General features: G+C 52.7%; 2 protein-coding genes across 2 annotated transcripts; both read left to right on the top strand.

Moving 5' to 3' along the window:
- The first annotated feature begins 7444 nt into the window (after nucleotides 1-7444).
- LOC101538194 (olfactory receptor 6N1-like) lies at nucleotides 7445-8389 on the top strand. The gene has a single exon (XM_004611804.1). It carries the CDS (start codon nucleotides 7445-7447, stop codon nucleotides 8387-8389), a length of 945 nt encoding a protein of 314 aa, XP_004611861.1.
- A 2751-nt stretch (nucleotides 8390-11140) lies between these two features.
- LOC101538458 (olfactory receptor 6N1-like) lies at nucleotides 11141-12082 on the top strand. The gene has a single exon (XM_004611805.1). The coding sequence runs from the start codon at nucleotides 11141-11143 to the stop codon at nucleotides 12080-12082; it is 942 nt and encodes a 313-aa protein (XP_004611862.1).

Raw genomic sequence — 12082 nt, 5'->3', positions numbered from 1 at the left:
CTGTCTGAGTCTGCCGGGGCTGAGCTCCCAGTCCATAGCCAGTGGGCAGTGGCCAGGGCCTCCACGGCCCAACTGACACCACATCAATGGTTTTCATAGTTAATAAACCTGCATTATTCAAAACCAAATAAACACTCAACAAATGGGCTGGGGAGAGGCTCTAAAGGCTGGGTTTGGCTTTGCAGCAGGAGCCCTGGGCTGTTCCCTGGATCGCAGAGAACCCCTGGATGCGGCCCTATGACTCTCAGCACTGCTGGGTCCGGGGAGCATCCTACACAGATTGGTGAGTATCCCTTGGAGACCCTGAAAACTGCTCGGAGTCCTCCAGTAGAGAAAGAAACAGAAGGCTATATAAGCTGCAGAAGGTCAGGCAAGGGCAAGAGACACTGCTCCTCTCCCCTGTCTGATCTGCTGTGCTCACTGTGGACTGAAGGAGCCTCTTAGACTTGGTCTAATGAACATTGAAGAGTGTGGCTTTCTTTTTCTAGAAAACATTCAATCATTATAGCTAATGAATTTGTTAACAATATAATCTTTTTGCTTCCAGTTTTAGATGCTTTCAGAAAGATATTTTTTTTCAATTCTAAAGCATTTTTATTTCTTAATTAATCCCTCATGAGAAAGGATCAAGACTAGTCAATCAACAGAGGCGTCTACTCTCTATATATACTCCCAATTTTTTCTTTATTTTCTTACCTATTATTTTTTAATTTATTTTTTTCATGTTTATTAATATTTTATTCTTCTTTTTTTAAACTTTAATAATTTATTTATTTATTTATTTATTTATTTTATTTTATTTTTTTTTTTTGCTTTTTGGGTCACACCTGGCGATGCACAGGGGTTACTCCTGGCTCTGCACTCAGGAATTACCCCTGGCCGTGCTCAGGGGACCATATGGGATGCTGGGATTTGAACCCTGGTCGGCTGCGTGCAAGGCAAACGCCCTACCCGCTGTGCTATCTCTCCAGCCCCAATAATTTATTTATTTTTAATTAGTGAATCAACGTGAGGGTACAGTTACAGATTTATACTTTTTTTTTTTTTTGCTTTTTGGGTCACACCCGGCGATGCGCAGGGGTCACTCCTGGCTCATGCACTCAGGAATCACCCCTGGCGGTGCTCAGGGGACCATATGGGATGCTGGGATTCGAACCTGGGTCAGCCGCGTGCAAGGCAAACGCCTTACCCGCTGTGCTATTGCTCCAGCCCCAGATTTATACATTTTTGTGCTCATGTTTCCCCCATACAAAGTTTGAGAACCCATCCCTTCACCAGTGCCCATTCTCTACCACCAGTAAACCCAGCATCCCTCCCACCATCCCCAGTCCCGTCTCCCCCCACCCCACACTGCCACTATGGCAGGGTATTCCCTTTTGATCTCTCTCTCTGATTACGTGTTGTGGTTTGCAATAAAGTTGTTGAGTGGCCATTGTGTTCAGTCTCTAGTCTACATTCGGCACGAATGACCTTCCCCCGAATGACCTCCGACCACATTTTACTTGGTGTTCCCTTCTCTGAGTTGCCCAGAATGAGAGACCAACCTCCAAGCCATGGAGACAATCTCCTGGTACTTATTTCTACTAATCTTGGGTGTTAGTCTTATAGTCTATTATTCTATATTCCACAGATGAGTACAATCTTTCTATGTCTGTCTCTCTTTCTGACTCATTTCACTTAGCATGATACTTTCCACGCTGATCCACTTATATGCAAACGTCATGACCTCATTTTTTCTAACAGCTGCGTAGTATTCCATTGTATAGATGTACCAGAGTTTCTTCAACCAGTCATCTGTTCTAGGGCACTTGGGTTTTTTCCAGATTCTGGCTACTGTAAACAGTGCTGCGATGAACATATAAGTGCAGATGTCATTTCGACTATACTTTTTGGCTTTTCTGGGATATATTCCCAGCAGTGGTATTGCTGGGTCAAATGGGAGCTCAACCTCTAATTTTTTGAGAATCGTCCATATTGTTTTCCAAAAGGGCTGAACTAGTCGGCATTCCCACCAGCAGTGTAGAAGGGTCCCTTTCTCCCCACATCCTCTCCAACAGCGGATGCTTTTGTTCTTTTGGATGTGTGCTAGCCTCTGTGGTGTGAGGTGAATACCCCCAATATTTTACTGGTGTGATATTTTCAAAGATTGAAGTAAAAAAATATATAGTTTAGGTTACATGTTTATAACAGCATTAATAACCATGGTTTTGATATAGTTATCACACCTCATGCCCACCAAAGTACCAGTGACTCTCCACCAATGTCCCTATGCTACTTCAAGTCCACCTCTTCATTCCACTCCTCCCCGTTCCACAGGGAGTCTTGCTTGGTGATCTCAGGTCTGTAATCCAGGGTCAAGGGTGTGTTATCATTTGATACTCTCTACTCTCTTGTTTTCTCTATATACCACAGATGACTGAGATCATTTGGCATTTGCTCTTCTCCCTCTGACTTATTTTATCCAACACAATACCTTCCAGCTCCCTCCAAATTATCGGGAACTAGAAGATCTAATTTTTTCTCACAGTTGCATGGTGTTTTACAGTCTTATGCGATACCTGTTAACATGCCACAACTTCTTGATCCATCCATCTGTCACTGGCCACATATGGCTATTGCAGTAAGCGCTGCCATGAATACATAGCTTTTTGTATGTTTTTGTATACACACCCCCAAACTTAACATCCTATGGGTTTCATCTTCATTAGGATTTTTTTATTTTTGATGGAAGACAGCAAGAAAAAGACCTTAAGTCTCACCTTTCAGACCTGAAAGCGGTACTTAGTGGGAGGAAACGCAGGACTATAAAAGGATGTTGTCAACCAAGAATCCCAACTCCTGGAGTGAAAGAACATAAGGGTGCGAAAGGCAAGACGCACTGCCTGCCAGGCAGAAGCAGGAACCGCCACACCAGCTCACGCCGGCTTGGGAAGCCCTTCCGGGCGGGTCTGCATGGGAATCCCGGGAGCTCCTCGAGGCCCAGTCCCAGCACGCGGGGCTCAAAGGCTTGGCGACTCTGCGCTCGCGCCCACGGCGGGGAGGGGTGGGAGTAGAAGGGGTGTCACGCATTAAGTAGGAAAATCCCTCCAAGTGAAGCAGCGCAGGTTGCTTCACTTAATTTGATGGTCATTACCGGCTCGTCGTCTTCTGACAAAACGACCGCGGGACGGACCGAGCAGTGAAGGCCTTGGACTCGCGGACAGGCGTCCCTGCCCCATCGCAGAGGAGCGCCCGGGAGAGGCCGGGGTGCAGGGGCTTAGAACACCTGCTCCGCCTCCTCCCTCGGGAGGAGGAGCAGGGAGAGAGGGTGGGGCGAGCGGGTGGAGGATGGAGCCGCACGGCCCGGGCAAGGGTGCCAGCGTGGCCCCCACGGCGCCTACAGGGAGGCCCGGCTCCTGGTGAGCCGCAGCCCTTGTCGCTCGCGTCTCCTCAGGCAGCGCAGCGGGGACCCCGGGCCCCATCTTGCCCTGGAGTCAGAAAGGGCGTTTGCCTAGCTCGCGGCCGACCTGGGTTCGATTCCTAGCACCCCCAGCATCCCATATTGTCCTCTGAGCACCGCCAGTGGTGATTCCTGAGTGCAGAGCCAGGAATGACTACTGTGCACTGTCAGGTGTGACCCATAAAGCAAAAAAAAGTCTTTTTGAAGCTTTCATTCACCTTCATTTTTTTTCTTCTTTGCAAGAGAATGTAAATACATCCATAATACAGAAAATTCAGAGAAACATTTTACACAAGTGACATTTCTTTAAGCAATTATTCTCTAGTTCTTTCTCATCATGTGTTGTAACAAAGGTGTTTTGGGGACCTGCTCTCCCATGCTTGGGGGTCCAATGGTCAGCCTGGTGACCCTTAGCCTGGTAGAGCCGGCCTGGTGTGGGGCTTGGGCTCTGCTAGGGCCATGTGCTGTTTTACAGACTTGAACAAGTCTTTTGCAAAAGTGGGCCTGTGAGCTCCTGCTTTCCTCATTTCTTTCCACAAGAACTAAACCATGGAGGAGCTCCAGTGGCAGTGTGGAAATCGTGTATGTCATCCACAGGAACCAGGAGCAGAGCAGCTTCTGCCTGCAACACCAGCTGGTGGCCACTAAGGGACTTTGCATAACTGCTTGAAGGGTAGGGCAAGTGGCTCAGGAATAGAACTCTCGCCTTATGTGCATGAGGCCCTGGATTTGAGCCCCAGCCCCACGGAAGGAGAAAAGTTTCAGACATACACTTGGGGCCAGAGAGATAGTACAGCAGGTAAGGCACTAATCTTATACACAACCGACCTGGGTTCAATCCCCGGCATCCCGTTGGTTCCTTGAGGTCCCCCCAAGAATGATCCCTGAGCATAGAGCAACACCCCCCTCCCCCAATCAAACAAACAATCAAAGCACCCGTGACTGTTTGAGGGTAAATGTAACTGAAGTTCCTCAACAGAGGCTATACTTAGGGTCCTGGTGAATGAGCCACTACAGGGTGGTTGTTTCCAGAGCCACAAGTCCAGTGCCAGGCTGGACCCGGACATGAGGCTAACAGAATCTGTCCTCAAGTCTGGTGTATGATTAGATAAAGGTCTGTGGGATGGAGGACACCAACCTCTTTATACTCTTTCTGCTTACCCACGTGTCTCTCTCTATCCACACCTGCATTTCCTCTGTGAAGACAGGAAACCCTTCCTGAGAAGGCTTCTCGGGCCGCTCATCACCTGGAGGGATGGAGTTTGGATATTAGTCTAAGCCAGATCAGGTTTTGAACCAGGATGCTTCCACACAGGTACTGCTGGCAGCTGCATCGGGGGCTCTCTGGAGTGTCTCTGTACCTCTCCCAGGGAGACTGTGGGTGGGAGACAACCCTCGGTCTCAGGTAGTCACTGAAGTATGGCTCTAGCGGCCAGCATGCCCTTGGTTTACCTCCTGGAGTGAGGTTTCTGTTAAGTTGCTGGGTCTCTGCACCATGCCAGTGAGTCTTCACCAACAGAGCAGCGTCTCTGCACATTCCCTCGGGGTTGCTTCTGTGAGGCACTGACTCTTGGATTCATGGAACCATGATCAGTTATGGATAATAAAACATGGGAAGAAATCAAGCCCCTGTATAAAAAGCCTTGAAGAACTTCTGAGGGAAAAGGAGTCTGCCCTTCTGGCATTCAACCAATCTCATCACAACACCAGCTCTAGCTTTCCCACAAGCCCTTCCAGCTTTATGAAAGATTGTACCCAGCTCTCAGAGTCTTAATTCAATTTTTAGGGACAGAAAATGATGGGTGGGTTATTCGGGCAAGAGTAGGTTGCAGCCACATGGCCTCATTCCTGGAGAGCAGTAGCTGCCTGACTTCCTGACACAGGAGAGGCCTCATCATCTACCACTCCTCAAAGACAAGAAAACCTTCGGCTGACTAACAGCTCTGCAGGCACAGCACACCCTCGCAGAGAACCCAGAACTGACTTGGAAGCCATGTACTACTTCCCACCAGGGCACGTTGTTACATATGCAGACATGCATAGCCCCCGCCCCCCCCAATTAGAAAAGTGTTCCCCCAAGTTCTCCAAGCCCTAGAACATACATATCCCGGCTGATCTGACTTATTCTGCTTAAAGATGGCTCTGTGAGTCCAGCTATGGTCTTGTGACACACAGCACCTCCATCCCACAGACCTTGGTTCCTTTGGCCATGGTGGTTGAAAGCAGCGTCCACCTACAGCACGCTCAGCTCAATTCACTGCACTCACAGCCCTAACCAGGGCCCTGGAACCATGTGAGAACAAGTCAGCCAATGCCTGCACAGACTCCAAGTTTGCACTGTAGGCACTACGTGCCATGCTACTATTCGGAAGGAAAGAGGATATTTTAGCTACAAAGGAAAGCCCAACTTAAATTACTCCAGCTGTGCATCTGCGGTCGAGGGGTGTGGTTTTGTATTGCTGAGATCATTAGGACAATAGTGAAGTGCCTTTGGGAAGGGAAAGAGCAGATCAGAAAGCCAAAAGGCAGCCAGAAAGTCACAGTGGTAAGCACAACCTTGGTTTCAGTCGCTTCACTAACTCTCTGACCTATGGCCCTGCCACCCAGAGGGAGAGCTATGTTTGCATCGGCCAGAGAACACGAAGAGGGCAATGCTTGTGAAAGGACAGTACTCTGAGTTTGCCCCAACCTCTCCTGTGACAGACTTCTGTCACTTAGGCAGGGCAGGCTCTATCCTCAGTTGCCCTCTCTTTGTTAAGGGTGTGCAATCTGTACTTGTAGCAGCCTGCAGGGCTCAGCCTCCCAAGTCAATCACTGTCACAGAGGCACAGCACCTGTGCTAGGGCCAGGCCCCTCTGCTGTCACTATGTCTTGTGCAGGGACTATCTCCACTCTGTTCTCCCCTTCACATGCAGCTCAGTGAGCCCCATTGTCTCATAGTCTGTTTTCATTGTCCCAAAGGCACAGTTTTGTCTTCTGTAGCAGCCAAGTCTGTCCCTGGCACTGGCAACTCATAGCCCCCATGTCCCCCCTCTGCCACTGGCAGGAGGGTGGATTCCATGATGGGTGAATAGTCACGAGATAAAAGCTGATACACTGCTATCTCCTGAGCCAATTGCTACCACTGGGTGACCCATGGGAACTCATCAACAGCCACACAGGGGCAAGCAAGAGGATCCTAGGGGTGGGGTGGGAGGAGACAGGCAACACCTCGAGGAAGCAGACAAATAAGACGGGGTGTTGGGTGGTGGATGCTGTGGAGTGTGCTAGGTGCTTAGATGCTGTCACATTGCCAGGTAATTATAGGGGCTCCAGCAGAGGTGGGGTGACATACAGCACCAGGAGGGATCATCTACCTGGGAGTCATGTGCTTCTAGGGAGGGAGGGGAGCAGTGGTGTCACATGCCACAGTCTGGTTCTGCATGGCTCGGGCGATGGACCTCTGTGTTGCAACAGTCTCAGAAACATCAGTTCAACTCTCTCATTTCAGATGTGGAGATGTGAGTTTACTGGGGGACTCTGCCACATACAGTGTGGGGAAGGATCACGCTCCACTAGTTCTCAGGGTCAGGTCCATGACTGAAGAGACTTTCCAACAGACAGGGTCTGATGGGGGCTTCTGGGCTGGTGGGTCCCCCTGAGAGTGACAGGCTCCTGCCAGGTCTCAGCTTATACTTGGAGTCCCCAGAGGAACAGTGATAACTCAGGGGGAAGCCCAAAGAGGCCTGAGATCACTTCCTGGGGTGTCTCTCAAGCCAAGACTGGTGTTGGGGTCACTTTATCACGGAGCCCTGTGGTGTCCACCTGTCTTGCTTCCTGAGGGCTCAGTAGGCAGGCAGAGCCAGTGACACAACCCAGAGTGCAGCAAACATCCATGCTGGAACCCAAGATCTTGTCCTTCACACCACATCTTTGTCCCGGCAGGTAGTCGGCTGTGGGATAAAGTGCTGCCAAGTAGTGAAAGGATCCTGAGAGTTCTCCGTGTCTCTGCCCTGGGCTGGTGCCATGGCCCAGGCCAACCACACGAGCACCCCAACTTTCCTGCTTGCTGGATTCACACTCCCACACTCCCTGCGGCCCCTGGCATTCCTGGGGAGCCTGAGTGTGTACGTGCTCACACTGACCGGGAACCTCTTCATCGTGGTGCTGGTGCGGGCAGAGCCGGGGCTGCACACGCCCATGTACTTCTTCCTCAGCGTGCTGTCCTTCCTGGAGCTGTGGTATGTGAGCACCACGGCCCCCACGCTGCTGCGTTCGCTGCTCTGGGGGCGTTCCCCCGTGCCTGCAGCTGCCTGTTTCATCCAGCTCTATGTGTTCCATGCCCTGGGCATGACCGAATGTTACCTGCTGGGCGCCATGGCGCTAGACCGCTACCTGGCCATCTGCCGCCCACTGCACTACCACTCACTCATGAGCCCTCGGGTGCGGGTGGTGCTGGCTGGGGCATCGTGGGCAGCTGGCTTCTTGGCTGCCACAGTGCCAGCCAGCCTCACAGCCACCCTGCCCTTCTGTCTGACTGAGGTGGCCCACTATTTCTGTGACCTGGCCCCGCTCATGCGCCTGGCATGCGTGGACACTGGCTGGCACAACCAGATCCATGGAGCTGTGATTGGAGTGGCCACAGGCTGCAACTTTGTGTTCATTGTGGGTCTGTATGGGGGCATCCTGAGGGCTGTGCTGAGGCTGCCATCGGGGGCCAGCCGTGCCAAGGCCTTCTCCACCTGCTCCTCGCACATGACCGTGGTGGCCCTGTTCTATGGCTCTGCCTTCTCAGTCTACGTGGGCTCCCCGGGAGGTCGGCCCCAGGGTGCTGACAAATGTATAGCCCTGGTCTATGCCCTACTCACACCCTTCCTCAACCCCATCATCTATACCCTGCGCAATAAGGAGGTGAAAGAGGCCGTGCGGAGGGTGTCCCAGAGAGTCCGGACACTCCTGTGGGAACCCTAACATCTCCAGCGCCTCAGTCCAGCTCAGTCCATATGGATGTTCGGGTGGTTTTCTGGTCTGTGTGTGAGTGTGAGTCAGTGTCTTCCCTGCCTGTGAGCCTGGCTCGGGAGGAAGACATTAGGCACTGTCGCTGTTGCTACGGGGAGGAGCTCTGGAATCGGACCCCTCCCACTGAATGTGGTTCCAGTCTGGGGAAGCAGGTCCCAGCCAAAGAGCATCTGAGCTCATGACAAGAGGCGCAGGATGCAGAGCAGGAAGCCACACCGAGGGCGGCTGCCATGTAATGGGGCTGATGCCACATACTCGAGTACCACGTGCTGCAGAGAGTGGTGCGATCCTGTATAGGGAGTTACTGGTCTTTTCTTTGTGCACTCAGTGCTGAGTAAGGGGGCTCAGCTCTCTCTCCAGGGCAGGCTGAGTCCTCACTGCAGACCGAGAATATGAAGAGCAGAGCTGAAGAGGCAGCAGGCCTGTGTGAGCTGTTGGACATGAAGCCTTGGACCCTGGACATAAGCTTCCAGAGGCTTTGATCTAAGATGGGTTAGAACAGCAGTTCCTGCTAGAGGGGCAGGAGCTAGGAGGAGGAGAGTGGGTGCAGCTTGTTTTCATGGAGACTTGGGAAATGCTGGAGAAATGAGCTGGAGGATGTGACAAACATCAACAGAGTTAAAGCTAGAAACCAAACAACAAAACAAGGGCGAACTTTGGGGTCTTGCCAAGCCAACGTGGGGCTCAGCCACACCGGTGATCCTGTCCCTCCGCTCTACAGAGTTCTCAGTGGAGGTTGGATTCCTGCAGAGTCAGAGCGGGGGGAGAAAGACCATGGCCCTTCTTCCCTGGCTGGCCCTCGCCACTCTCCCCCTCCTCACCTATGAAGTTGCCGAAAGAAAGTCTGTCTAGTGTGTTTGCTATCTCTGGCATGGTGCTCTCTCAAGAGCATGCTTCTGTGGATACTTCCCTCAGAATGAAGAACCACCCCAAGTTTACTGGCAAAGTCAGCCAGCCTGTAGACTCATTGGCCTGGATTCTGAGGTTCACCTTGAGGGCAGGAATCCAGAGGCCTTTCTGGACACTTCTGTCTGGTAATCAAAGGTCAGATGGGCCTAGCCTCCTCCTGGCCTCTGGACGGTCACTTCCTAGAGAAAGTGAGTCTAAGCCCACCTGTTGCATGCCAGCATTAAGGACAGGGGGGGTGGGCCTGGTGGGCACCAGATGCAGCTGTGTTACCTTTGGCTGTTTGTTCCCCTAGGCGACACTGAGAACAGTGTTTCCTGGTCTCAAGTGTAGCTTCCTAAAAAACCCATTCCATTTGGTTCTAAGGAGAAATGCAGCGCCCCCTCCCCACAGCCTTCTTGGGCAGAGGTGGGGGGAGCATGGAATCAGTGAGGCACGGGAGGTGACTCCGAGGTGGCTGTGGGGGCCAGACTGCTGACTCGGAACTCCGATCAGTGGGAATCTTGCAGTATGACTTCAGGACAAGTGTAAATGCCCAGAAAAGCTGTATGTAGCTTGTGAGGGGCACAGGGGAGACCCCAAACTCATCTCTATGGCCTTGCTCTGTGCATGTGGTCCCCTTTTGCATGCATGGCTCAACTTTGGCTTCTGCATGTTTGCCATGCCAAGAAACATTGGGGTTCTCCCTCTCTTGTGTGGAAGCTTTTCACCTGTTTTCTGGCCTCTTGGACCCAGAGGTGCTTCATCTTACAAGCTCTCTGTGGAGAGCCTCTGGCTGTTCCCCCTTTTGGCACTTAAATACAGAGTGAGGGGAAAAATTGTGTCTTTCCTTCATTTCATGGAAGTGCCTATGTAATCCTCAAAACGGGCTTTCTTGGGCTGCAGTGCCAGCATGCACGGCATTAGATGACTTCTCTGTGAGAGGGATTATTGTCCTGGGGATGCTGGGCAGGTGCTGGGGTGGGGCTGCAGGCTGTGTGTGCAGGGCTGCAGCAGCCCTGGGGACCTGCACATAGTGGATGTGTGCTCTGTCCTTGGGTCACATTCTGGACCCTGCAAAGAGATTTGAATCTCACTTCCAGCTGCTCACGTGCTGTCCTTAGACAGGGGCACACCAGCATGGCCTCTCCCACAGGGATGCGTGCCACCCCTGGAGGAGGCAATGCCCCTGGATGCGCTCAGAGCCAGCCTTCGGGGCTGCAGAGGAGGGGATGATCACTTGAGAGCACGCTGCCATGCTGCTGTCTTCTGAGCTAACTTCTGCCCCAAGTGACCCCTGGGAGCTCATCAGCAGCCACATAGCAGGATTCCTGGGGCCAGTACCTCTGGGAAGGACACGGATAAGATGGGGTGTCAGGGGTGATGACTGCTGCAGTGTGTGCTACATGCTTAAATGCTGTCACAGTGCCAGGTAAGGACCAGGGGACCTAGCGGAGAAAGGGTCTGCCTGCTTTGGGACATCAACGCAGGCAAGGAAACTGGAGAAGCAGATGACCACCTGCCCCCTAAGCTCCTAAGCACATTCAGCGGCATTAGGAGAAATACACACTCTGGGTTCTAGGGACTAAGCATCAGGTCAAATCCAGCATCAGTGTTCCAAGCCATTGTTAAGGTCCTGGACTGTCTGAACCCTGGTCTGTCTGCAGCAGGCAGAGATTCATGCACTCCCCCACCTTGGACTCCACTTTGAAGAGTGAGGGCAGCTATTTCAGATCTAGTTTCCTTCCATGGCCCCGGGAATCTTCTTAAGACGAGGGTCCTGAGAGAGTCCACGGTGCCTTCACTTCAGCCAGCTCCATGGCCCAGGCCAACCACACGAGCACCCCGACTTTCCTGCTTGCTGGATTCACACTCCCACACTCCCTGCGGCCCCTGGCATTCCTGGGGAGCCTGAGTGTGTACGTGCTCACACTGACCGGGAACCTCTTCATCGTGGTGCTGGTGCGGGCAGAGCCGGGGCTGCACACGCCCATGTACTTCTTCCTCAGCGTGCTGTCCTTCCTGGAGCTGTGGTACGTGAGCACCACGGCCCCCACGCTGCTGCGTTCGCTGCTCTGGGGGCGTTCCCCCGTGCCTGCAGCTGCCTGTTTCATCCAGCTCTATGTGTTCCATGCCCTGGGCATTACTGAGTGCTACCTGCTGGGCGCCATGGCGCTGGACCGCTACCTGGCCATCTGCCGCCCACTGCACTACCACTCACTCATGAGCCCTCGGGTGCGGGTGGTGCTGGCTGGGGCATCGTGGGCAGCTGGCTTCTTGGCTGCCACGGTGCCAGCCAGCCTCACAGCCACCCTGCCCTTCTGTCTGACTGAGGTGGCCCACTATTTCTGTGACCTGGCCCCGCTCATGCGCCTGGCATGCGTGGACACCAGGTGGCACGAGCACATCATCAAAACTGTAATAGGCACCATCAACGGCTGTGACTTCCTCTTCATTGTGTGTCTGTATGGTGGCATCCTGAGGGCTGTGCTGAGGCTGCCATCGGGGGCCAGCCGTGCCAAGGCCTTCTCCATCTGCTCCTCGCACGTGACGGTTGTGGCGCTGTTCTTCGGTTCTGCCTTCATTGTGTACTCTGGTGCGTCCGAGAGCCATGCTGGCTCAGACAAGTACATTGCCCTGGTCTATGCTTTGATCACGCCCTTCTTCAACCCCATCATCTATACCCTGCGCAACAAGGAGGTGAAGGAGGCCGTGCGGAGGTTGTCACAGAGGGTTTGGACATACTTGCGAGGACCCTGA

The sequence above is a fragment of the Sorex araneus genome, chromosome 3, assembly GCF_027595985.1.
Source record: "Sorex araneus isolate mSorAra2 chromosome 3, mSorAra2.pri, whole genome shotgun sequence".
NCBI lineage: Eukaryota > Metazoa > Chordata > Mammalia > Eulipotyphla > Soricidae > Sorex > Sorex araneus.
Note: the sequence above shows the minus strand (reverse complement) of the source record. Positions and strands in the feature narration are given on the sequence as shown.

Excerpts from the sequence above, each read along its gene's own strand:
- LOC101538194 (XM_004611804.1), top strand. The coding sequence starts at position 7,445 with ATGGCCCAGGCCAACCACACGAGCACCCCAACTTTCCTGCTTGCTGGA.
- LOC101538458 (XM_004611805.1), top strand. The coding sequence starts at position 11,141 with ATGGCCCAGGCCAACCACACGAGCACCCCGACTTTCCTGCTTGCTGGA.